At 41.3% G+C, this 26886-nt stretch overlaps 2 protein-coding genes across 3 annotated transcripts in view; both read left to right on the top strand.

The window, feature by feature from the left end:
- Window positions 1-26886, top strand: part of nAChRalpha5 (nicotinic Acetylcholine Receptor alpha5) — a 56165-nt gene that overhangs the window by 919 nt on the left and 28360 nt on the right. The window contains exons 2-3 of one of the 2 annotated variants that reach the window (XM_086832085.1): window positions 667-1706; window positions 23932-25516. In XM_086832085.1, the coding sequence (XP_086688211.1) occupies window positions 24685-25516 (832 nt within the window). In that variant the 5' untranslated portion in view covers window positions 667-1706; window positions 23932-24684. The remainder of the gene's footprint in view (window positions 1-666; window positions 1707-23931; window positions 25517-26886) is intronic. The other variant, XM_086832086.1, reaches the window with a different exon arrangement.
- NimC4 (Nimrod C4) lies at window positions 2974-8896 on the top strand. The gene has a single exon (XM_086832087.1). The coding sequence runs from the start codon at window positions 7656-7658 to the stop codon at window positions 8781-8783; it is 1128 nt and encodes a 375-aa protein (XP_086688213.1). The 5' UTR covers window positions 2974-7655; the 3' UTR covers window positions 8784-8896.

The following is a 26886-nucleotide window of genomic DNA, read 5'->3' as shown; positions in this document are numbered from 1 at the left end:
TATATGTTAAATTCAGATATATCTGTGCGTGGAAATTAATATTCCTATTGCTATTCCTAAGAAGATGTTAAGAAAGAAAAGAAACGTTTTGCCTTCTCCCTCTGGCCCAGGGACTCGTGTGTGCGTGTGCTTCTCCGTGTGTGTGTGTGTGTGTGTGTACTTGTGCCTGTGAAAATTCCATCAGCATCATCATCATCATCGTTGGTTTTATCGTTACCATTTTTGCTCGTCCTTGCCTTATTGCTGTACACATATTTTCGCACATCCTTCCTGCATCTATTCCACACAGCTCTTCCACGGATATTTTGTTTCGATTTTTATTATTTTCGAATTCATCCCCTGGCAAATTGCTAATTGACCATCAAAGCAATCAAGATTCAAAATAGAAAGTATCCTTTTGATACATGTCAAGTGCAACTCTCTCTCTCTCTCTCATGTTCGCTCTCTGTCTCTGTGTGTGTCTGTGTGTGTACTCGTGTGTGTGTGTGTCTGTATAACAGGTGCCAAAAAATAAATGGCAATGGTTACTTTTATGTTCACATTGTGTGGGCGACTTTGGCAAAAAGGATATTCAGTGACATTGTCAACAAGTGAGAAATTCACAATGATTGCATATTGAATAATTTGTGATTAATTCAAATGTTTTATTATTTTCGCCTTTTGCAGCATCGACTCGCATGACACAAAAACAATGGATGTAAAAACTAAAACCAAATAAACCACTAAAAGTTTATATACAAAATTTAATGCTAAGCAATATCTAATTTTATTGAGTGAGAATCGGAAGCATAAAGCATAAAACTAAATTAGAAGTTCTTAATGTTCGGGAAACAACAAGCGCCAAGTAAAACTAAAATAATAATAAATAAAATCAATACATGAAATCGTGAAACTTTTAAAATCTAACTGTATAGATAACTTTTCAAAGCGAAATCCATTACCAAAACAATTTTGTAATTAAATCGAGCAATTGCTTACGAGAATAAAATTAACCATCAATTCCTTTTAATAATGTTGGAAAATGAAAACAAGGAGAATACTAATATAATACTAATAGCTACATAATAACATTTAAAAATATACCATAATGCAAAAAAAAAACCAGCGATGGCAAAACATTTTTAATATCTTTAACAAAAAAATAAACCAATAAAGAAGCTCAACGTGGAAAAGTCTCCTTAATTGGAAACTTATCTCGCCAAACTATTTTGAAATGCAGTAAAAGAAGAACTTCAAGTTCTGAACGAGAAACTGGAATACGCACAAGATTTATAAATATTATTAATAACAATAAGTTATAACTTAAGAACCAGCTAACGAAACCACAGTTCAATTGCAACCCCGTTAGGATCGGATATTCCATAAAAACACTTTGGATAAGCTGAAATTAAATGTTTCAAGTCGACTCGATACATTCATACGCATATATCAATATTCGCATCTAACTAAATAATAATCATTACCGAACTTAAATTAATTGCATTGACTTCACTACTTATCAGACAACACAAATTTTTGGAGACCGATTTGATAAAGAATTTGATATAATTATAATACTACGGAACAAGCCGAAAACAAGTTCAACACGCAATACAATAAATTAAATATTTATAAACTAAAACGAACGCTCAACCAGATCATCTGAACCCTAATATACTGATCAAATAGTCTTTTTGATTCTGAACCAATTGGGAAGGAATTCGAAGGTGAGTACGAAATTCAGAAGGATTTATCTGAATAAAGTCAAATAAATATATCATAACAATAAGAGTATATTTTAGAAATCTGTAAAAGAGTTTAAAGATATTCATAAGCTATTCTTGGGAGTATAGTTTGAGTATTAGTCTGACATCTCGTTTTAATTTTATAAATTGATTAATGGTCTTGAGAAATCAATAGAACTCGTTCTAAAATTATGGAATATAAGTGTTTAGGTACCAAACACAAGTCAAATTTATTTATTTTAAATTTTTAATACTTTTTATCATAATTTGTGACACATTTTAAAGGCGTCTAAACACCCTAGTGGGTTCTGTAGCTCTTCAGATATTCATATTCCGAATATGGATGTGCTTAATAAAATAAATTTAATATAATTATAATAAAATGAAAGAAAACAAGTGTTTCATAATAAAGCAACAAATTTGAAGCAGTGAAACTGATAGGTCTACGGGTTTTATATTATATTTTATATTTGTTCTTTTCACTGTTTTAAAACATATTCCTGTTGATATACGCCCTTAAAACTTGCAATAATCACAGAAAATGTGAAGGAACCCTCGCACAACAAGGTTCCATAACCGCAGGCATTATTTTCGTTTTTCCCTCAACCCACGAGGCTTCAGTGGACGTCCCTGTGAACATTGCTGGACTTGATTTCATTTTTTTGTTTTATTTCTCGGGCAAGCATTTTAAAATTGTTTCATTGACCTTTCGACGACCACACCGACACATTCAAATACACAGCTGGCGAGTGAGTGAGTGGGTGGCAGGTGGGTGGGATGAGGTGGACTGGTGGGTGGTGGGTGGTGGGTGGTCTGCCGGGAGGCTGGGGGCAAAAGTAATGCCCAAAAGCAAACAAGGCAGCACCCACTCGGAGGACAATAAAGGCAGCGCACAATTGCCAAATAAATAACTTGACGCTCGCTCTGTCGTCCTTATACATATATTTGCTCCAGTGCCGCGGCTACGGTTTCAGGCTTGGACTTGATTTTCATTTTCATTTTCATTTTCATTTTTGGGAAAACACTCACACACACACACACTCGGCCGCAGTAAAGTCTGTTGCATAGAGAAAGGACTGCGGCATCCTGTTTTGTTTTCATCATTTTGCACTCGCTGCTCATTTGGCCCGGGCTCTTTTTCATTAATAATATGACACAGTTCACGCTGCATTGTCCTGAGCCCGAGAGCTCCTTCGGCCCGCCACCTCCGTACGCTCCTTACGCTCATTATGCCCATTCGAGGCTTTGTCTTCCGTGACACAGCTCAGACCAAGAAGGAGCTCCCACCCTGAGCATCCTCAGCCATTTCTTTTCATCATTCATTCATGCAGACTTCAGCACAGACACACACACACACATCCGTGCTCATCAGCAAATACAAACGCAAACATCAAGCCAGCGAGGTGGCTAAAACAAGTGCAGCTGAGAGTGTGGTGTATCAAAAGGATATATCCTCTAAGAAAGACTAAAGACGGTTTCTGTTGATTTTAAACTGAAACATGGGATACTAGGTTTAATATCAACTTAAAGAATCAAACTGTAACTCGAATTATAAACTCCCTTTTAAGTCAGTTGTGTTCAGAACAATCAACTGACATAGGCATCCTGCAGGACCACGAATAGAGAGAGAGTATCGCCAAAAGTAATTCACTTCGCGGCGGTCTCATTGTTGCCTTCGCTTTGGCCGGCGATGTCCTTAATTATGTCCCAGCAGCCATGACTGACTGCCACACTGCCTCACTGCCACAGCTCAAAGGACACGCACACTGGCGAACAGCCTCCCGGCCTCCGCCCACCCATCCGCCGCCCACTCACCCAGTGGCATAGGCGTTGCCAGGATCTCGGCAACTGTTACGCGGCGCTCGTGTATGATGACGATGTGTCATGTTGGACTCCGAGTCTCGGGTTTCAGAGTCCTTGTTGCGCTTGTTTTTATCGCCCTTGTTTGGCCCGTTGTTGATGAGTGTCCTGGCTGCCGTTGCCGTTGCCGTTGCTGTTTGTTGCTGGCCATTTTTGGAGTATGCTCTTCTAGTGGGTGTCATGTCCGCTTAGTTGTTGCCGTTGCCAGAGCCTCAGCCTGTGCCTGTGCCTTTTGCCTCTGCAGTTCGCCGACGTACTTTGAGGCGACGCCGCTTTGCCTACTGCTTATTTATGTATGAAGGACCTTAAACTTTGCAGCAGAATGAAAATGGCCGCAGCCGAGAACTGAGGAGCCCCTGAACCAAATTATATACGTACTACAGTGGCATATATATGTGTGTGTATCTACAGCAAATAGCGTCGCTGCTTTTTAATCACAGCCGGCGACGCAGTTTTTTAGCTTTCAGTTTCACTTTTCCATTTGCAAAGTTTCTCACGTGTGTCCCCCGTCCTGCCCCGTCCTCCTCCTTGGTGTCCTTTTTTTATTTATTTTGTTGCTTTTTTTATTTTTGTTCTTAAGGTTTTTATTTTGTTGTAGTTGAGACAACTGGCAGCTGGCAGTCTAAAGCACAAAAGCTGAAACACAATGCTTAATTTTAGTTGGACGTTTCCCCTTAGATGGCTGCAGCTTATTCTATTAACCTTCGCGTCGCGAATGAAAAAGAGATTTAAGGTTAACTATTTTCAGTTTCAGTTTCAGTTTCTGCTTTTTTTCGTCGTTGGCGTCTTAATTTGCTTGAAACTAGGCCAGGCCTTGAGGTGGTAATAGATATACATTGAAACAAATACTTAAGAACTTGAAATCTTTTTTTTTCCACCTAATGTTTGATAAATTATAGGTTTTTTTTAAGAATTTCTTATATTATATCCTGATACATGAGAACTTCTATGCAACAGCCTTAAAGTCAAGCACATTTGATTATAGCTTACTTCCTTGATTTTTTCAATGCTTTTTATAGTGAGTTTTTCTTTCTATTTATTTCTGTATTATTTTAAATATTATTTAATAATTTCAATGGAAAAAAAGCTATACTATTTTTATTTATAACATTTAAAATGTCAATGATTAAGTCTTACCAACTTAATAGATACAATCGGCGATATAGACTTCATATAATATAAGAGTTACTTGCACAGAAAATACCTTCTTTTGCTTCCATAATTTAAGGAATTTTAGTGCTTATTTGAGGATTTGTCTGCTAATCTATAATTAAAATTATTGTCGTATCATTTGGGAGCAGCAAAGTTTCGTGCGACCAAAACTTTGACTCCTCTGGAGAGTCGCAGGAGGAGGAGGAGATGGACACTCTCAGGTGAGGAGAGAGGCTTAGCCATGAAATACCTTAACATGCTGCCAGTTAAACTGTCTGGGGCAGGGGCAGGAGGCAGAGTGCAGAGGAGAGTCCCGGTCCCATCAAGCCACCTTGGCTTAACCCGGACCCAAGCTGATTCCAGAGGCAGCTACGTGCCTGTGCATTTGAGCAGCAGATGTCACATGGGCAGGGGCCAAAGTTTTTTGGGGCCGCCGGCAGCAACTTAGATAAGTTAACAGTTGAACGAGAAAAGGGGAGCTTCAGGACGAAACAGGATGGGGGTTGGGGGCCAGGACTCGCTTGAATGCCTTGGCGGAGGTTTACCTACGTGAGATAATGCAAATTTATGGCCGGCAATTAGCGAGTCGCGAATCGCAGCCGAAGTCGGGGCAATAACTCAGGGCCCAGAACTTTGACTAGTCCCTGAGCCTAATTGCAGTTGCCGACGTGAGAAATCTCGGCCAGAAGCGAAAGGGGCTAGAACCACCTTGCAGACAATACCAACAACCGAAATCCAGTTAGATAAGCCCATCCAACCATTAATTATCTTATGCGGTGCTTCCCATATGTATTGTTAGCAACTGTTACACCTTAAGAAAAACGATACTACAGATATATAAACAGCCTTAAATCAGGAGATTGAAAAAGGATATATTTTTGTTGCTTTAAATATTGCACCTTGACACGAAAAGATAATAATATAATCTGATTTACGTAAAACCTTAAAAAGGTGTTTTTTTACGAGTGTATAGATACATATTTACGCCGCCGGCAGATACAGATACGAGCCGATACACAGATACGGGCCGACTGCCAGTGACACATGCCGGCGACGACAAGTTTGCCGTTTATCTGTTATCCAACAGTTACACTTTACACACACCCAGGACATTCAGCACACAATCGCAAGGACCCGCTCCGCCAAGTCGTGCCGTGCTTTGCCGTGCCGTATCTGTATCTGTATCTGTGAGATACACACAGGCAAAGCCAGGCATCAGTTGCAATCTGACTTCAATTCAATTATTTTAGATTAGAATGTGACTGTGTCACACACACTTTTGTCTCTATGTCAGCTGTCATTCATCCGTTCATATGTTCCATAAAGGCGGCCCTGCCGTCCCAGGAAGGGACGCCGGGGAGGGGCATCCTGCGGCCCAGGATACGTGCCCTATACGTCGCCTGTTCCTGCTCCTGCATTGACAGTTGCGTTGCCCACATACATACGAGCGGGTGCTCCTTTTTGGGTTCGCTGGGAATGTGAATGTGAATGTGAGTGCGAATGTGAATGTGAGTGTCAATGTGCCCAACAAAACGGCATCCCAGAGATCCCGACTTGAAACGAGCGTGACAAAAGTAACAAATGTGTAACTGTTCCAGCTCCGATGACGTCAGGGCATCCTGCGGGCTAGAATATATTCAAGTGGCTGAATCATTTATGTGTTTCATCCTACTAAATTGAATTGCGCCTACAAAGGCACAGACAGTCTGCTAATAAATGACCATATTTGGGGATTTGTGTTTCAATGAAGTTAATGGTTTAACGGAACAAGAAGGCAATCCAAATTAAGAACTTTACTTTTTAAAGTAGAAAATACTTCCAACGCAATATTAAAATTAGTTTGAAGTATTTGTTAAATTAAATATAGATATATTAAATGAGTTTAGATAGTTTAGATACAGATATGTAATATTTCACTTATATATATTTTATATACAAATTTATAATGGATGAATCATTCGTACAAGTATTTAATACGCATAAATGCTTATAATATTCCGAAATGTAGAAACCGTAGAAATTAAAGAAACTAATAAATTTGTCAGATATATCGAGATCAAAAAAGTGTCTAAGGTCAAGACGACCTGCCTCGCAGAGATCTAGGTTTTTACTTTCGGTAAGAATAAATTTAAGATTTGAAAAACAGGCAGGTAAAATTCCAAATGAGCAGGTAGCAAAGGCAAAACTCAGTTAAGAAAGTAAAAATATTTGAGGACCAACCTTAAAGATAACTAGTATTTAGTGGGAAATATATTTCCAATCATACGAACCGATAGATAGAGTTTACGAACTGATATATTAAACATAATTCGTTATTAGCATTAAATAAACATTATGAAGCAAAAATGCATACACTGCATGGCATTTGGTTCCGCTTTTTGTGAGTCATATCGAGACCGATTCTCAATGGAAAACAATTGCATCTTTATGTTGTTTCCGACCTTATCAGTGTCTTTATGCGGGCAACTTATAAAAGCGGGTATTTAGATAGTGGCATAGAGGGCACTGCGATAAACCGAGGGACCAAGCCGACATTGTCTCCTCAATCCGAGGGTGACCTTTGGCAGCAACACAGATATGGTAAAACTGTGAGATAAAATCACTGAGAAAATGCTGATGTATTAAAGAACGTTTAGCTTAAATTACATTTAATCTGTTTTGGAATATATAAGTTATGATAACATGCAACACAAAGTTGACTTATACTATGACTTCAGTCCCATAAATAGCCTGCATTTTCTCCCAGTGTACCGCGTAGCAGTGTTTATCTAGCGGATGTTGTTGTGACCTATCTGCCGCCTGCCTGCCTGCCTGCCTGCACTCTCCCCTCGAATCGTTCTCGGGTAGCTCTCAAGCCAGCTCTCTCTGCTGCCTGCATTCAGTCCTGTGTCGACATTGGTTGCGTTCACACAAGTCAAGATGAAAATAATTTGGACCCTTTTTCTCCTGCTGAGTCCAGTCCTGGCGGCTGGCCTGCGGGATAATTACTGTGAAAGGAACGAGACCGTACGCACCACTGTGCCCGTGACCAAGCAGCGGACCATTGTGAAGCCCCAATCCAAGTGGAGGATCTGGAAGAAGGCTGAGAAAACCACGGAGATCTACGATTCGGAGGAGGTTCAGGTCACCCACCGGCTGGTCAGGGAATGCTGCCCCGGCTATCAACAGGTGGAGTCTGGCCTTTGTGAGCCAATCTGCAGTCGTGCCTGCCCCGCCCATGCCAGCTGTGCCGCTCCCGATCGCTGCGAGTGCATCAATGGCTACGTCTCGGCCAGAAATCACCAGGACGGAGGACACTACTGTGAGCCCATCTGTCAGGATCCCTGTCACCCGGGTGCCCAGTGCGTGGCCCCCAACACCTGTGCCTGCCGGGAAGGTTACACCCAGCTTCAACCAACCGGGGATGGGGTGAGCGGCGACTGTGTGCCCACCTGCCAGGTGGGAGGAGGTTGTGCGAACGGCAAGTGCATCGGCGTGGAGCGCTGCTCATGCAACGCAGGATACCGCTGGGATAAAACAGAGGCGCGCTGTGCAGAGATAAGTGAGGAATCCCTCTCGGAAGAGGACTCGGAGGAGAGCACAGAGGTCCCGAGCACCAGTTCCACGGCGGCTTTCACTGCCCAAGAGTGCCCCGAAGGTTTCGTCCTGTTCCAAGGCGACTGTCGGGAGAAGCAGTTCGAGAGCAATGAGGGGTCCTGCACGAAGACCGGCTGCGGTCCACATCAGATCTGCTTGGAGTCCGGCATTTGCAACTGCTCCAGAGGATATGTTCCGGACGAGACCAGCGTGGAGGGTGGATATCTCAGCTGCCAGCGCACCTTGTTCGACCAAATACTGGGCTTGAACCAGGCCACCGATGACGAGGACGAGCTGAATCCCTGGACCATTCCCATCATCGGAGTGGCCAGTGGTTCCCTCTTTGTGCTCCTGATAGTGGGCTTCATCGGCGGAAAGCGGTACCGACGGGAACGGACAGCGGCTGCCAACAAGGAGATGGAGTGCCAGTATTCCCAGAAAACCGTCGATGTGGACGAGTGGGTGCCATAAGGTGGCTCCCAGGAGGTGGTTCCCTCTACCTATGGGCTGTGTTAGATCATCTTGGATTGTTAGTCTTAAGGTCTATGTATGTTTGAGTTTGAATAAATAATATAAACTTAAAAGGTGTCTTCTTAATATAATTCGGAAATCTATTTTTGTATTATATCGTAACATTCATCTGTAAGGTTAATATTATACTAAATTCGCTGAGAAATTTTAACAGTTTATGACACATTTCACTCCATTAGGTCGCGCTTTTGGCTTGGCGGTCCCTCAGCAGTAATATGCACTCATACCCCGATTACTCTCATTCATATATAATGAAAAATTCATTAAGTATCATTCGGGCGGGAACTCGGAGCCACAGAAAATGAGATAAATTTGAAATGCTTATGAAATGCCACACAATATAAGGTTTTATAAAGTATAAAGAGGAAAGTGAAACTTAAATGTTAATAATAATCATAAGAATATAATATGGTATATGATTCTATCCATGTATTCTCAAAATAAACCATATCTAAAGATGGATTAAAAGTAAACCCATGTTTATTGAGACTTGGTAAAATACCCAAATGTTAATCTATTTATTTATTCAGTTTGAATAAATGTTTGATGACCGACTAAGCAGATGAATTCAGCTCAAAGTAAAAGAAGGAACTATTGGAGGCTAATCTTTGATCCCATTGCAAAGAAGGACTGAAACCTTAAATTCGTATGTTGTCGGTGACTTTATTTTAAATAGACAAACGCCCTTTGTGTGTGTGTGTGTGTCTGTATCCTGTATCTGTGTTTGTTACTTTCCTGTGCGAGGTGTATCCCGAAGCGGACTATGGATCCGTTGGCCATAATCGCTGCACATTAATACGGGACTCGCACACAGGACTCCGGACACAGGACATCGAGCAGAGCTTTAAGGCAAACACTGAGAGCAGAGCCGGGAACTGAGACGTGAGAGCTAAGGACTCAGGAGTGCTCAGAGCTGGGAAATTTCAACACAGAGAAAGTGCGAGAGATGCGAAAGAGAGAGAGAACAAGAATGAGAAAGAGAGAGACAGAGAGAGCAGAGAAAGTGCGTGAGAGCGAATAATGGAGCGTTCCAATTTTATGGATAAAGGACGAGATGTGGCAAGCAGAAGAAGAAGCAGAGCGGCCAAACCAATAACCATTTTCCCTCTGCAACAGCAACAATAACAACACCAACACAAACACCAACACAAACACCAACAATAACAACAGAGGGAATACTTAAAGCTTCTTTAATTTTTATGTTGTTTTCTCCTCTCTCTCTCACTCTCTTCTTGAGTGTGTGTCTGTATCCCTCTATCTATGTGTTTGCCTCAGCCATTCTCTTTGATTGCTTTCGCGCATACTGTGTGTGTGTGTGCGTGTGCGTGTGCGATGGGGTAACCTTTGCTGGGCAACATCCTTGCGTGGGAAGTTGCCCAAGGACATGGCCTGGCTCAACTCAACTTGACTCAACTCGCCGGACTAGCCAGCAGCCTCCCGCTTTTCCTTCAGCCTTGTTTTCCGCTCCTCCCCCGTTCTCCACATTTTATTTCATTTTTCGCATAGTTGCTCTTTTGCTGCTAAGTTATTTATTTATTATTTGTTGCTTTGCTAAAGTTGTTTTAGCTCTGAAAATACAAAGCGCCTGCCAACAGTTGGGCCGCAAACCTTGATAAACTAGTTGGTGTAGAAGGAAAACTACCCGAAAAACTATAATAAATGAATTTTTAAAAATAGCTACCTCAAGTACTTCTCGCTGATGGCTTTTCCCATAGTTTTTAGTCAACCATTTCATGGGTCGTTCGCTGCCAGGATTAAAAGGCTGTGACACAATAACGCGACTGAAGGCGGGGGATCGGAAGTCGGAACTCAAGCCACTGGAGATGCTTTTTGTTTAATTTTGCCGAAACTGAGCTTGGGAAATGTGCATGTAGTAAACCATAACAGTCCTAATTTCAAGAATCTGGACATATAGTCTTATAAACCCTCTAAAAATCAGCAAGAAGTTTTCTTGTGCCTTAAGATTTTTATCTAAAATGTGTTGCTTTTACATATATTTTCTTTGGTTTAAAATGGTCTGAATAACTCTTCTTGATCAGCATTACAAGATGCGAGATCTAGTCTTAGATCTTGAGATACATGCATGCATATAAAGTTTTATCGTACAATTTAAGTTAAAAGTAACAAAAGTTAAGTAAGATCGGATAATAATCATAGGAGTTATTAGACAATAAATATGAACTTCTACAACTAAATTTGTTTTGACAGCATCATTGGGTGTTGCTCAACATGTTCCTAGCAACATTTTTGTTTCGTTAAATGTTGCGAATCATCTTCCTAGCAACATTTATCTTCCTTTGTTAGCATTCTGTTCTGCCTTTCGCCCTGTTTAATTGAACTTATTCATACATTTACAAATACTTAGGCAAAGTAAATTAGCCATGTTAATTTTAATTTCATTCACTATGTTTGGGTGTAATTTAATTGTAGGTTTAGTAAGTGTTTTAGCGTTATTAACTCGTGAACCTTTGACAATAAATACATATTAATTATCTTTGAGGTAGAAAACATTTAAATTAAATAAAGGATGTAAGGTTTCTAAAGGAGTAAGACAAATTAAGTGATATTTACATTAATGATCATTCTGAAATTATATTTAACGTTTAAAAAACAGTTTTAGGCCATACATTATTATTATTTATTAAAATAATTCCAGCTTTCTATAGTTTTTTAAAAGGAGGCACAGAAATGTGTATATTTTTTGTAATACTTCAACTGACGGGGACAACAAGGATTACTTCCTTATTCGATTTTCTTCATCTTTTTTCCCTGCGATATCGTTATATTTAAAATTATTTTCTTACTTTATTTCCTTGGCCCTTTTGTGATTTCACTTAAACCAGTTAAGATACTGCAGAGTGCAACATTTGGATCTGCTTGGGATGGAACACTAAGAATCGGTTTTATGTTTGCCACTTTCGATTTTTTTTATGGACAGTGGCACGCAGAAATAAAGTAGATTCAACAAGCCGGAGGAGCCCTCACTCTGCTCCCAGCTCCCAGCTCCTCCTAGCGGGCGGTCTGCAAATTATTCAGTGTGTACTTGTTGATGCAGCTCTCGAATAGCACTTTGCCCCCAAAATCCCAGCCCCTTGTCGCTCTGCAGCTTCTGCAATAATGCATTGTCGGAAAGTAGGTCGCTGCAGGTTAGCTCGGATGCAGTTGTTGCAGTGCCAGTGCCCGTGCACCGTGCATCGTGCCTCTGCCTCTGCTGCACGGGAAAAACGCAGGCAGCTGCCATCAAATATTAACCACTAGTTGATCCTGTGCAATTTATGTGTACAGATGTATGCCACGCCCACCTAATTGGGCGGGGGGGAGCGAGTGAAAAGTGTGCGAAGCTCGGCTGAATTTTAGGACTACACGTAGCAACCTTATGCTGAAAGGGTCCTTGGGGGAGTGGGGGGACTGGGAAGGACTTCCGAGGGAGCTCCGAGCGATGCGGGACGTGGGCGTGGCGAATGCAACTCCAGCTCGCCACTTTTGCCGTCACGCCCAGTTTAACGGCAGCAACAACACTGCTGACCTATTTTTCTCAATGGAACGCAGACTTTGAAATTATTTACAGCCCCAAAGAGCTAGAGAGAGAGAGAGAGAGAGAGAGGGAAAGAGAGGGACAGCCAGTGCGGTGCAGAGAAAGAGAGGGTGTTAAAGCCGCCGAAAGAGAGGGATGTATGTTAGCAGTGCGTGCCATATGTGCAATAATCACGAAACGCAGCTTTTCAGCTGCCTCGTCATTTTGCAAGCCCTGCTCCCAGCCCAGCTTAATTGTCGAATAGATATGGCAATCCATTCGGTGACACAATCAATACCAATATCTATAGTTGTCAAATTGTACGAAAATCTATTGTTTGTTATAGTGCAATGTTTATGCGAAGATGAATTTAGTTCCTAAACAGTTCATGTTATAGCCAACACAATGAAGTTGAATATTATCGTGTTTATGTGAGGTTTAATTGTGAGCTACAACTTCAAACGGAAGTTGATTATTACTGTTTGTATCATGTGAGATTTAATTGAGGAATAAAGATGGAAATTCATCTTTAGTGGTAAAACTTTACGAAAATCTATACTTTTATGTACGTCTTTGGCAGAGTTCATGAATTTACTTCACGAACTTGGAAAATAATATGTGTGCATAAATAGATTTCATGTAATCGCTAATACATTTCTTGTTTCAATTTTGAAAACAGATGTTAATTCATACGGCGATACAGTCAGTAGTGTCTGTACGAAGCATAACTCATAAATTGAGCTCTCAAATTGGTCAGAAAGTAAAGGCATAAACAGTAATTTTTGCAAGGTTTAATTTCTAAACAGAAATTGCATTTCGTTTCCAAACAGCATAAAAACTATAAATAGTTGTCCAATGATACTTAATTCTTTAGTGACATATAACATATCATAAATATGAGAAGCCTAATTCATGAATTTACTTCAGGATTTGAGAAAATATAAACACAATTATATGTATTCGAGAACCTATGGAAAATGTCTATTACTGCATTTAAGATTGGTTTAATTGACGGAAAGAGATGGCAATTCATTTGGAGTCACAGTTAATACTATGGCTACTTGTCAAAATATACGAAAATCTATAACCACATATACTATGTTTATACGAAGCATACTTCATGAATTTATTTCATAAATTGGAACCCATACCTAGGATCTAACAAGCATTTTGTAAATTGGCAAACATACAAAAGTGAAGACAATACATAAAATTGTTATTTTTACCAATTTTTCTCTGCTTAAATAAATAATTTAACTAATTTGGAAAGCCATAGATACTTATATGCAACGAAATAATACGGCTCTTACCTTATAATCTTCAAATTCTTTGAAATTCCTATCAATATAAATGCTTGGAGCTCAATTTTCTGCCATTTTGATATCACGTATTCAAGAACTCACGAAACTCATGGAAGGCATTGTCAAGTTGCGGCAAGGCCTCATTTCTTGTGGATGCCGCAATTAGAGGAAGCAGCAGCGGCACTCGCTCCTCTAATGCACATCCTGAAGTACGTTAATAAGTCGCGCATTGCCGAGCTGCGAACTTGTAAAGGAAATTCTCATAAACTGAACTGCACCATATATTTGCGAGCGGAGGAGCGTCGTCTGACTTTCATGAACTGAAGCCCCACACCTACATAAATTTTGTATTTGTTTGTGCACTCGTACTTTATGCTAAAATATTTCTGCGCTCGTGGCTGACCTAAAAAATCGTTAAATGTTTGAAAAAGCGGTTTTTACCCAGCTCCGCTGCTTCTCCTTGCCGCACTCCGCAATTTTCCTTCGCCTTCTCTGTATTTTATTTTAGTTTTGCCTTTCAGAAAGCAAAGTGCCCAGTCCGCAAAGCATTTAAGTTAATGCACATGGAATCACTTACACCGCGAGCCTGTGTGTGTGCTATATAGAGTTTAGATGCGTGCGACTACATATACTATATACACTATATATTAAGATATATACAGAAAGTCGGTGTGTATTCTGGTACTCTGGAAAATGCGGTTGATAGTTGCAAAAAGAGAGGGAGAGGTTGGTGGGGTCCAAAAAGGGGAGCGAACAAAGTAGTGGCATGACTCGAGTTCCCAAAACTTTTTGGCTAGCTTTAACTTTATAGAGCATTAAATATCATGAAATATTTAATTTAATAAAAACTTGCAACTACAATGAGATTCTGAACGGGAGACTCAATTATTGTCAACTAAATTAATTTAATAACATTATTATACAATATATGTCACTTGAATTAGTTTCTTTATTATATGTTAATAATGTCAAAGGGGATTACGTGAGCTATGAACTATTCTCCTCTCCTTTTATTACATATATTTCACATGATTTTACAGCAATTTCATAAGTTTTAAAAACATAATTTTGAATATTACTTCCATTAGCCATTATCTTCATACCGAGTTTATTGAATTTTGTAGCGTTTCCACCCTAATACAACTATTTGTTAATGGGCTGGTTAACACCTGACATAAAACTTGAAGGAAGCCCAGGTGTTACATGTAAACGGTGTTTCCCCTCGGCGGCTTCGTTTTTGACACTCTGCCTTCAACTATATAGTCATAACAAGATAAATATCCCAGCTGCTGAAAAGAAGGTTAACGAGTTGCCATATATAAAGTTCCACAGCCATATTTTGTGGCGTACATCCCAGTCCCAGGACCGAGGCCTGAGGCCCGAAGACTTGGCCAACAAGCCAGCGCCTTCTGGCCGGAATGGGCCGACTTGGCCAACAGCTGCGCTGCGAATAACTCAACTGCGGTGCGTCCGCAGCGAAGTTTCTGATTCAGTTTCTGGGGCCATGTAAATGCGCTTCCTGCGAAGCGGGTGCCAGATCCCTCGTAGCCTGGCTGCTTATTGGGGCAAAAATTAATTGAAAATGTTGGTCAATTACCTCGCGGCCAGCGATGGGCGACAGCACGCAATCTGCCTCGGTCCGCCCATCCTGCAAAGGATAATCATCAGCAAGGAGCAGCACCGCAGGTATTAGTATCACTTACTTTCTGCCTCCTGCAGCCAACACAGCTGCATCTCTTTAAGCACTGCATTACTAATCAGTGTTAATGGCTTATTAGGCTGATGGAAAGTAAGGGAATATTATGGAATACTAGACATGAATGGAGAACAAAATTTAAAATGCTCTTAAGCAAGTGCAATCATGGTTTGGTCCGAGTTCCGGATATGAATTCCATCTTATATTTATAGGGTTGAATGCAATATCAGGTGCGGAACAGGAAATCCTTGCTGTTTATACTTAAGCGAAGCTTAAAAAATAATAATTACCTACACAGAAAAGGATTACAAATCAAGATACATGTACCTAAGATAATTATGTATTTCATGAAAGTTACAGCTGTACTTCATTATCCATCTTAACGTAACTAACTTTAGACAACAACTTTTCAATTTCAATAAATATTAACATATATGTATTCAGGTTTAATAATAAGGAATATTCTAATTAATTCCTTTTAAAAGATCTGTTTTGTTTCTTACCATTTTTGTCTGAGAGTCCTAATAAAATTCAAATAAACCCGTACTAAGGAAAATTGTTTCTATATAAGGTTGTTCATGGTTTGATTTGGTAGTATCTTTATGGTTAAGGCATTCCAAAAGAATTGTATTGTAGAATTTAATGAGAATTTAACATTGAGTGTAAGCAAAATTTACCTTAATTTGAGGACAAATAAATCAATAAGAGAAATGTTCTAAATTCTGTTGAGAAGTTTACAATTATTCAAAACTACAAATAGTTACAAAAATCCTAAAATTTTAAATGTATTTACTTTCATTAAATTATAATTATCTTTGTGTATTTTTGAGAAATCAACATATTCTAAAAATGGCTATAACTGCTATTGTTACAACACAATACAATTTTGACAAATAATGTACGTTTTTTTTACCCTTTCAGGGTATTATAATTTTAGTCAGATGCTTATATGGATAAGTCATTTCCAACCCAAAAATAATTAATAAAAAAATAATAAAATAATAATATAATAAAATAATATATAATATATTAATATGTAACTATTTCAAATAGAGTAAACCGAGTTGTCCACCTAATCAAAATTCACATAGCAAAGCTTAATGAATTAAAATAAATATGTTTTTTGCCAGGTATATCGATCAATAAATATCGAATATTTGAAGCTTGCGATTTTCTCAATTCTCAACTCAATCTAATAATTCAATTTCAAACTCCTAGGGTATTTAAAACTCGGCGTGGCGGGTTTATCTTGCTTTCTTGATTTTAATGTTGAATTCGGGTTAGTTAAATATATAATATTTACCGTTTAACTAAACTATTCTTTTATTAAAAAACCCTTTATTTTTAAGGATCTATTTCTGCGTTAAATAATCAGCAGCAAAGGCGTATTAAAATCCTGCGGCAGCCAATCAACAAAGTGTAATTACAATTGCCACAAATTAAAGTTGGCTTGGATGTCCTGCTCCTGCTCTTCTTCCTCCTTCTCTTTCGCCTCCTCCTTGGATTTTTCCGCATTCTGAATGGCGACAGGCAGACATTATTGCATTACCAGCATTAATAACATGCAATATTCAGTGGCGGTATCTCTGGCATTCTATCTTAATGCATTTTGCGGGGACACAACTGCCACAGCAGTGGAAATCGTAACGAAATTGCGTGCAGTTGTGCTCCGGCTTTCACTGCCTCCTTGGGTTCCCTGCACACCCCCCGCCCACTCCATGGCATTGTATATGTAGGTACATATATATGTATATATCTGTCGATTTTTCCTATTTTTCTGCCAGCACGGGTCTGACATTAAAATGTCTATGCGTGCCTAAAAGACGGCAACAACATTTGGGAGGGCCCCAAGAAGGTGGAACTTCCAGCAGCATCCAGGGCTAAAATTTTAGCAAAAACGAGCTTTCACGCACGCACTTTCTCCACTCTTCACTCTTCACTCTCCACTCCCAGAGAGAGAGAGAGAGCCAGGCTGAAGAGAGAGCGAGGCTCTCTTCGCAGGGTGGGCGTGGGGCGTGGGGTTCCATGGAGCAGAATAGAACAGCAACGGTTAATTTGATTTTGCAACCGAGGCACCCTGTATACGCTCTTTAAGTGTTTGTTTATGCGTGGAAAAGTGGGACAGGGGCACGAGGGGGGGTGGCTGGAGGCTAGAAGGCACCGGCGGTGCTTGGAAAGTGGTGAAGAAGGGAGGAAAGCCAGCTCATCTGCCTAATAAAATTCATTTAAAAAAGCCAAGGCAACGCTGGGGCTCCAATGTTGCCATTGCCGTTGCCGTTGCCGTTGCCATTGCCGTTCCTGTTCTGTTGTGACATTAATTTTTACTTAATTTATTTTTGCGCCGTCGCAAAGCAGCATCTTTGCCCTCCCCCTGCCCCCTACCAAACTCACTCAGCCACCGCCACTGCCCGCAGTTCGGTTTTCGCTTTTGCGTTCGTTTTTCGTTACCAACATACCTCCGTGTACATACAGATTTATATAGATTTATGTGTACATATATATGTATATATATATATTTATTTAGCAGCATTCACCACCAACACTCCCCCTCTAACACCACCACCCCACCCTTGCCACCAGCTTCCAGCTCATTTGCCGCTTCGACGACAAAATTTCAGTTTTCAGTACGCTAATGTGCAGTGGGATAGGAACCGTTGGCCCTTTGGTCTGCAGGGGAATGGGGGGAGGGAGTTATTGGTTGTGGCTGGAAGGGGGGTCATCCGGTGTATGTGTGAGTGTGTGTGCTTCGAGTGGCGGTGAGCGTGTGTTGGTGGAGCGGTGCCAGCTCAATGGAAATATGGGTCAAGTTGCTGCCGTCTACGCTAAAAATTAAGTTGGCATGCCACAGCTGCAGTCGGCGTCGCAGTCGGCGTCATCCGCTTGGCAATAATTGCCATAGCACATTTAGGGTTAATCCCATATATACAAACATACATATATTGGATTGGCCGGGAGCCCCTGCCCCCGCCATCCTGCCCCCGAATGCTCCACAGCCACCATGCTTACCAAGTTAATCGCCCCGAAAACGATTCTTATTTATTGATGCAGCTCACTGGAATTTATCCTGAACGATGTGTAATAATGTGTATATGGGGGGGGGGAGAGTGTGTGTGTGTGTGCTTATTTATTGTAATTTAAGTTCATTGTTAATTTTGTTTGGTTGGACAATGTCGGATATACATATATTGGTAATAAATTAATATTCTCAGTTGAAAACTAGTTCGAGAGTTAAAGAAAATAAATTAAATTTTCTATATTCGTAAACTAAAAATATATGCTGCAATGGTTGTTCAGCTATTTAAGAAGAGAGAAAGCTAAGTTCGGTACGCCAAAGTTTGTATACCCTTGCAGATTGCAATTCGATCATTAAAAATAAATATAATATACAATAAAAATGTATTTATGTTAAAAATCAATGAAGTAATGCCCACTTTCATTACATTCACATATCACTATTTTATTTACAAATTATGTTCTGCGTTTTCGCCTACATTTATGGATCAATATAGTTTCCCGATTTTCATAAAAAGAAAACCGAAATTCTAAACAAATACAAAAAGGGGCCATTTCTTTCGGAAGAAGAAAAGACAACGAAGTTATTGTTTGTATTGTATTAATTAATGAGAGTAAATAGAATTGCAAAATTTTAATTCAGACAGCTTTTAAACTGAGATTCTAGTTTAATGAAAGACGGACGGACAAACGGACATGGTTAGATTGGCTCGTCTGGTGATGCTGAGCAAGAATACATTTTCAGTATATGATCGCAAATACCTTTTCACTTGCAAGGGTATTTAAATTTAAACTTAAAGCAAAACCTAAATAAGAGGTAATCAAACTTTTTTTCGATAAGTGTAGTATACATTACAGGGTGCGTTAATATGGCTTGTGGAAGCTACAAAGGAATAATAGTAAGATTTAAATTCATCAAATAAATATTAACTAGTTCTTTATTACCAACAAGCATATATTCACATCCGTAAGAAAGGGCCATCTCTACCGAAATCAGAGCTTACTTCCCCTAAACAAACGTATAAAAAGGAGGGAAATCCTTCTGTTGTTATACAACTGCCATTGTATCGACTATTAAGTATTGTTTTAGTCATATTTTATGTGATTTTGGTTTCGGCCAAACCCCATTCGGGCCTGCAGCAACACTAATTTGGTAAATCACGTTCTGGCCAAGTGTTGGCCCCGTACGAAAAAGGGGATGGAAAAATGGCGTTCATGAGCCCAGTGTGTATCTACGAAAATCGGACTGTTGGCCATAATGGGCATGTAATTTATTTTTGGTCCTGGACATTCTATATTTGGTCTTATGGGCCATGTTAAATGCCAAGCTGTGCCGTTGTTAACGCATCTCCTCCCATCCACCCCATTGGAACGGGCGTAGCCGCACCTTTTGCTGCTCTCTTCTTTTATTTTATTGTTAAAAAATCGCTTACTTTATGATATTTCGTTGGCCTTTCCATGCTCTCCGATTCCCATGGCTCAGAGGCCTCCGTGTGTGTGTGTGTGTTGGTCAGCAAAGTTTGGTTTTTATGATTTTTAGTTTCGGCCGAGATGCGTTGGTGCGTTGAAAGGGTTCGTAATGCCTGTGGTGTCTTTGGGGTCGGGTTCATATGGTCTGGCCCATTAAATTAGCCATATTTTTTGCTCATAAGCAGACGCTGAAATTGCATAGTTTATGTTTCGTTCTTGGATACCAAGGAGGGCGGGTTGCTGTGAGAAACCAAAAAGATTTGCTCAATGGGTTGTAAGCATATGGGTTTCAGCATGGGCTTTCCTTTCGGTGTTATCTATTTGATGGAAACCGAACCGAAACATAAGATAAAACTCTTTGGTTCGTGGGAATGCAAACTATACTATACTAAGACATCAGAGATAGTTTAACTTGTGCTCGAGGAGAGTTCTCTAAAGGATATTTAAGTCCTTGCCTGCATCTTCCTGCGCTTCCAATTCCGTTTCAATTTCCCCCTAAACGATGGAAAACTTAAAGTGATGAATTGCACTTGCATCCTTACTGGCCCAAGTCCGAGTCTATTGAACTTTGGCTTCGGTGAATGGTGTGTTTTCCAGATACTATGATAATGGCATCTCCGGTCCACAGCCCTTCTTCGACTCGGAGTGTAACCAGTAAGTGCATATAAATTATTTTCTGAACGGCAGAGGCAGAGGAAATATTTTACACTCGGGGCCGACAGTCCTGGTGCTGGGCGTGGCTGGGGTCCTTTACATATGCCCCGTTGTATCTCCCCAACAAGCTCGTGAATATTTCTGGTCTCCGATGCCGATGTCGATGGGCTGCTTGTCTGGGCCCTGTTTGTTTGTTTGTTGCCTGCTTGCTTGTTTGTTGGCCATGTTCGTGGCACTGCCGCCGCTTTTACGGCCATTGTTGTTTGCATATTTGTATTTAAAAACGGGCAAACACTTTTAACCAAACACATGTAGAGCGGTGTCTTTCTGTCGCTTTCAATGTGTCGCCTGTCGACAAATATAACCGAACATAAATCATCCGTAGCAGTCGCATAAATAATAAATACACACACACACACTGGTGTATGTGGCTGTGTGTTGGCTTTAATGGGTGTGTGCAAGTCGCATGTAGAGTCTAAATTTATTTTGATTTTCATCATTTAAGGCTTATAAATGTGATGGCAATGGCTTTTATTTTTAGAATTTAAATGTATTGAGACACTTTTGAGTGAGTAATGATAATAATAAGATGAGTAACGCCATTTCAAATGTATAGGCACTTTTCTCTGAAAGTGTTTAAAAACATAAAGCCTTAACGTCTTAAATCTTCTTAAATACAATACTAAAATAAACTACAATTCCTCTCGCCTCGCGAAAATTCTGAACCAAAGAATAAATACGAAAACTTGGCAATCGCCCGACTCCTTGGGTGAAATGGACACTAAATTCCCGTCACATGCAAAAGAAACAACTTGAGAACTCTCCTTCCTCATCCCTCCCAGAAATTCGCGCAGTTTGTCATCAACTTTTCGCGGTTTGCTGGCAGCTCAAAAAAAAAGGAAAAACAGATAAATACAGCTGGAAATCCACTTGAACAAATATTAATTTTCCAGCAGTGCGAAAACTGTCGTCAGAGCTCGCCGGCTCTAAAACAACAAGGCCGGGCATTGGCCAGAAGGGGGGAAGAAGGGAGAGTCTGGCTGGAACATGGCTAAGAACATTTCGGCACATAATTCTTTTCCCAGCCGCAAAATAAAAACTGGCCGGAGAAAAAAACAATTTCTCTGGCGAAGCGAATTCATAATTCATTGAGCCAGAGGGGCGAGTGGCAAGTGGCAAGTGGCAAGTGGTGGCGGACCGCACCAAGGGTTGGCTATCATTTACACCATGCATTTCGCCCATTTCCATCTCTAGCGGTCTCGGCCAGGCCCATGCAAAACCCATTTTTTTGTGCTCTGTGCGCTGAAAATTAATTTGCTCACGCGCCAAACGGAAAAACTGCCCGGAAAAGTCTCTCGAGTCCGAAAAAATGGTTTCATCTGCAATGCGACGCAAACAGTTGCCATTTTGCCCCATCCATTCCACAACCCCGCTCCGATCCGCTCCGCCGCCATTTGCCAGGACTCGTGTCCTGAGCTGGTCGTTCATTTTATGCGACGGCCATCGCATAAATTGTACAAAATTTCATACATCAATATGGCCGGGTGAGTGCGAGAAAATGGCGTTGTGCCACTTCGGCTGATTAGGCGGACCGCAAAGACCGCACGAATCCGCGAATATTTCACAGAGCTTGCAATAAAAGCGATACCTATGCAGTTTGGCCACGCGGCGTATGCGCAATATTTGCCACTGGGCAGGTGGCCAAGAAATAAAGTGCCTCGCGTTTTCCGAGCCACCAACTAAATATTTGAGTGGCGTCGTTGTTGTCGCGCCCGAGCCAAGTGACCCATAAAATGTCACCTCTGTTTGCCGCCGCCAACTGTTGCAAGGCAGATCCTTGCCCCGCGCCGCCGCCCGAACGTCATCGCTTTATGGACACCATTTGGTCGTCGTCCTTCCTTCCGCCGGAAAAGACAGGTTCAATTGCAGCTCAAATTCAGTATTTTCAGTGCCCCGTGGAATATTTTTGAAAGGAGATTTTATGCAGCGCTCACTTTTGGTTTGCCAGCTATTTTTCCTGGTCTCTGTGGCGGGTATTTTACTTTATTTAGCCAATTGAAGAAGCTAGTATGGCTTTATGTGGCTGATATTATGAAGTTCTTGTTTTGGAAGGAAGAAAATTCTTTCCACTGCACTTCAGAGTGGAAAATTGCTTGGCAGTACTTCCATTTCTCTCAATTCAAATTTTTTCAATTCCTCTGACAACTTCGAATGAGTGAGAGAGGCAAAAACAAGCTGCGACAGAGCCAGGATAAGAGGATGCAGGACTCTTTGTTGACGTTTCTATTCTATGCATTTATTGTTTGCCCCCTTGGGCAGCCAAGAGATTCGAATGCTGTCAAAAAAAGATGAGAAAAAAAAGAAAAGCCGTCACCATTTGAAGGGAAAAAATCCAATTGACATTCCGGGCTCCGTTCAGACCATTTGTGCCCGAGGTCTCTGGCCAGAGTAATTGCGTGCTCCCAGTTTGATTGTCTTTTCCTTATGCAAAACTTTCGGATGCAAACGGTTCAGAGTGCAACAACTTGCGACATAAATATGCATAAGCCCCATGCCGGGCTCTGGCGAATCCAGCTCTGATCTGCCCGAGTCCTGCCTAACAGGACATCCCGCAAATGCACCGCACACGTCCATCAAAGTCAATAGTAGGACCTACTGCTAAGGGATCCCGATGCGGCATTTGCGTATTGCATCCTGCAGCTGCTTCAATTCCTGCTCGGCCACTTGCCCGGATCCTTGTGCTTATCGTTTTGCATACGCATTATTTATTAAGGTGGTCCCTGCGGTTCGCCAGGAGTCCAGCGGGGGCAATGGAATCACTGCGGCCCAGGACTCTTCGTTGGGATTAAGTAGGCCTCTCGACCGTTCTAAAGCAGGAGCTGGAGTTAGAGTTTGAATTTGAGTTTGAGGAGTTGCAGCCACATCCTGGTTAGGCCGGCAGCTGCACAAATTCTGAAGAGTGATTAGCATGCAGTGGACTCTGTGTCTATTGTTTAAGCAAAACTAATTAGTTTGAGTAATTGAAACTCAAACTGGGGCCACTGCTCGGGGGACTGCCCTCGCTTCCATTGAATTTCCTGCCAGTTCACATATCCCAGTTGCCTTTGTGGTCAACTGCAGTTTCGTAAACGTCGAATTAAATTCCTTCTGATGACTGCCTGGGGCCTAATGGAAAATGAAAGGGGTCTGAGGGAGCGATGTCTCTGGATGCAGATAAATTGAAATGGCAAATGCCTCAGGGTTAATTACAAACGAAAGGTCAAAATCAAACGATAATGTCACTTGAGATTGCACTGCTAATGAAGATTAAGATTGGCCTTTCAACCGAACAATGTACTCAAATGATTCTTTGTTCTGTTTATCAATAATAGATGTAAGATATAAACACCTAAGTACCCAAGATTGTAGCTAATTAGACCTTCTATCTTCTTCTCTTTGCAGCCTACTCTTTTGAGCACAGCACATTAGAAGGCGACGAGTACATCAATAGATACATAATGCTACCAAGCACTGCCATATACAACTGCAATTGATTGCATAGTGAGATCTAACATTTGAATAGCTCCGCATTTTTACAAATCCATTCGAAGATATAGAATAATAATTGAAAGGGAGAACTTTACAAAACATCGGAGACCAAGAACAAAACTCGAGAAGGAGAAAAGCAACACAGGAACTGTAAAGCAAATTAAGAATTTGTATTTAGAGAGCATACAATAGAGTAGCAAAAGCTGCCGCCGGTTTTGCCAAAAGAAATTCATGAAAGAAGCACAAAATCGAGGAACGGAAGCTGAAGTGTAAACTTTTATTGTAAGAAATCGCAAAAACAGAATAGAAACACGCTCTTCGGGTTGTAAAGAAAACAAGAAGACAAAAGAAAAGCATAATAATGTTGCAAACAATAAAACATATACTTGCCATATTAATATAAAACGAAAACGTTGAAAGGCGGCGAAAATTTCATAAGATTAGGGAGTATTAAGGGCATCCCAGGTGGACACAACAAAAGGGAATTACACCCCATCCCCAGGAGGACAATGTAAACTGCAGCTGCTGGATAAGGCCGAAGAACCGAAGAACCGAAGAACCGACGAACCGCAGACCGAACCCAAACCCTAAGCGAACATAAATTATTATAATCTAGTAGAAGGCAGAGAACATATCCGCTGGCAACAACAGACACCGAAATAGACTATGAAAAATGCACAACTGAAACTGACTGAAGTTGACGATGATGAGCTGTGGCTGCCAGTAAGATTAGCTCACGGTAGCAGCAGCACCTGCAGCAGGAGCAACAGCGACAGCAAGGACAACAGCGACAGTAGGAGGAGCCACAACCAGCCACTTAGACAACTGAAACCAAGGAGCTTAAGTACAAAACACCAGGACAACAGAGCACACCAGGCACAGGGGCCGCCAGCGACTGACCAGCATGTAGCCTGCCACACGCGCAGCAATGACCAGCGGCAGCAGCAACAGCATCAGCTAGATAGCAGCAGCAGCAGCAACATGTTGTCCCCGCAGACAGCAGCATCAGTTGCAGTTGCAGCAACTCAAAAACCAACAAACATAAGACTGTGTGCACGCAAGCGAAACAGATTGCGACGACGACGCAAAAGAAAACCAGCCACACCAAGCGAGGCAGCCACATCGGCAACCACTAGCAATAGCAGCAGCAGCAGGAACAGCAGCAACACTAATCTGCATCCCACAGCCACCTACATGCAATGTCGCACCAGCGATGACAGCACCAGCAATCTGAGATCGAAGCACGACCCCTCGCCTGGCCTGCTGCAGGTGTTGCAGGTATTTCACGTGTTGCAGGTTGCCCTGCTGGCCCTGCGGCGACTCAGAGGGAGCGTTTTGAGCACCACCGCCTTCATTTGCCACTTGGGCCGGAGGAGTAGAGGAGGAGCTCAAAGCAGCGGCAGCAGCAGCACGAGGAGCGGCAGCACGCAAATAATTAACGGACTTAGTAAACACTCATGGATATTTTTATTGATATATTTGAATTTATCTGCTAAAGGTGAGTGCCATCAAAGTGAACTCCTTGTCCCCTCTCAGTTTATCTCGAGTGGCGACCCTTGAGTGCCGTCGCAACGACACTTGCAAGCAACAGTTGCCGCATCGCAGCTACCCCATAATGCACACCGGCAAGCCACTCGGCAATGGGAAACATTGCGGGCCCATTCTGATGTCATTGTTGTTTGTTAGTTGTGACGTTTACGACAGCAAAGTGAGGCAGCCTCAGTCTCAGTTCATACCAGGCCTTGCCACTTGAAGGCGTCTGCGCCTAAGGTTATTTTCTTTCTTTCTTTTTCCAGCGCCCCCACTTCACGAGTCCTTAGTCCTTGTTCGTGGCTAAGGCAGTGGAGGTGCTTCAAAGGTCGTAAGGGCATAAACGTCGTTGGATCAGAGATCAAGCTGAGTGGGAGCGTGGTGAATGACAGGCCCTTTAATTAACATTGCTCAGAACAAAATCGGGTTTTCCAATATGCAATGCATCTTCATATTACCGGAGACGCCTCCTGGCCAAAAGCACTGGTTAATTTAATCAAATTCCCAGCCCTTGTTGACCCAAATTTGCCAGCACAAAAACTATTTCCCAAAAACTAAGCAAAGTCATGTCGAACAATGTGTGGCTGTTGCTGCTGGGAAAAGTTGCAATGCCATAAATACTTTCACAAGCATTTGCTGCACAACAATTTCCCATCTCTTGTTGCTGCCTCCATGCAAGTGGTTGTGGCAAAGCCCTTTGGCTTGGAAAATCTTTTTAATGGTATTTTTTTGCTGTCCTCCCGCCTCCCACCTCTGCTGTTGTGCTGCACTAAAAGCTTAAAAATTCTTTGTCACGGCAACAATATTTTCAACCAGACAAGGACCAAGTTTGGCCAGCAGCTCAAATGCCAGCCATTCTATTAGCAGTCAGAAAAAGCCACCTGAAGACGCCGTGCGGGGAGATGGCTCTTCTGCCACTTACACATATTGGGGTTATTAATGGCTGCCCATATGAGGCAGAACAAGAAGCCCAGAATTCAAAGTGTTGCCAATGTTTCAGGTTCTCGCAGGCCAAGTCGCGTGTCGCTGTTAGCGTGCCAAGCTACGGAAGCGTAAATAAGTACACACTTTGAACAGTGGGGCCAATACATGGAGTACATTTATAAATTAAATCTATTAGTTTGAATTATTACTCTATATTGTCATTACCCTCTCTTAGTTCCCTCTGACATAATGCTTTGGGGGGAATGCTTTAAAAGTTCAACTAATATTGGTTTGATATATAATCTGATAGTCAAGATAGATAGCATTGGTTTGGTTGCAAGAAGATAAAGATATCATTAATTAAGACTTGACTATATAGAAAATCATCCTCAAATTATTCTTAGACTGGCATAT

Source organism: Drosophila serrata, unplaced genomic scaffold (assembly GCF_035046125.1).
Source record: "Drosophila serrata isolate PLE 108 unplaced genomic scaffold, ASM3504612v1 contig_245, whole genome shotgun sequence".
Classification (NCBI taxonomy): Eukaryota; Metazoa; Arthropoda; class Insecta; order Diptera; family Drosophilidae; genus Drosophila; species Drosophila serrata.
Note: the sequence above shows the minus strand (reverse complement) of the source record. Positions and strands in the feature narration are given on the sequence as shown.

Coding starts and splice junctions, on each gene's coding strand:
- NimC4 (XM_086832087.1), top strand. CDS start 7,656: ATGAAAATAATTTGGACCCTTTTTCTCCTGCTGAGTCCAGTCCTGGCG.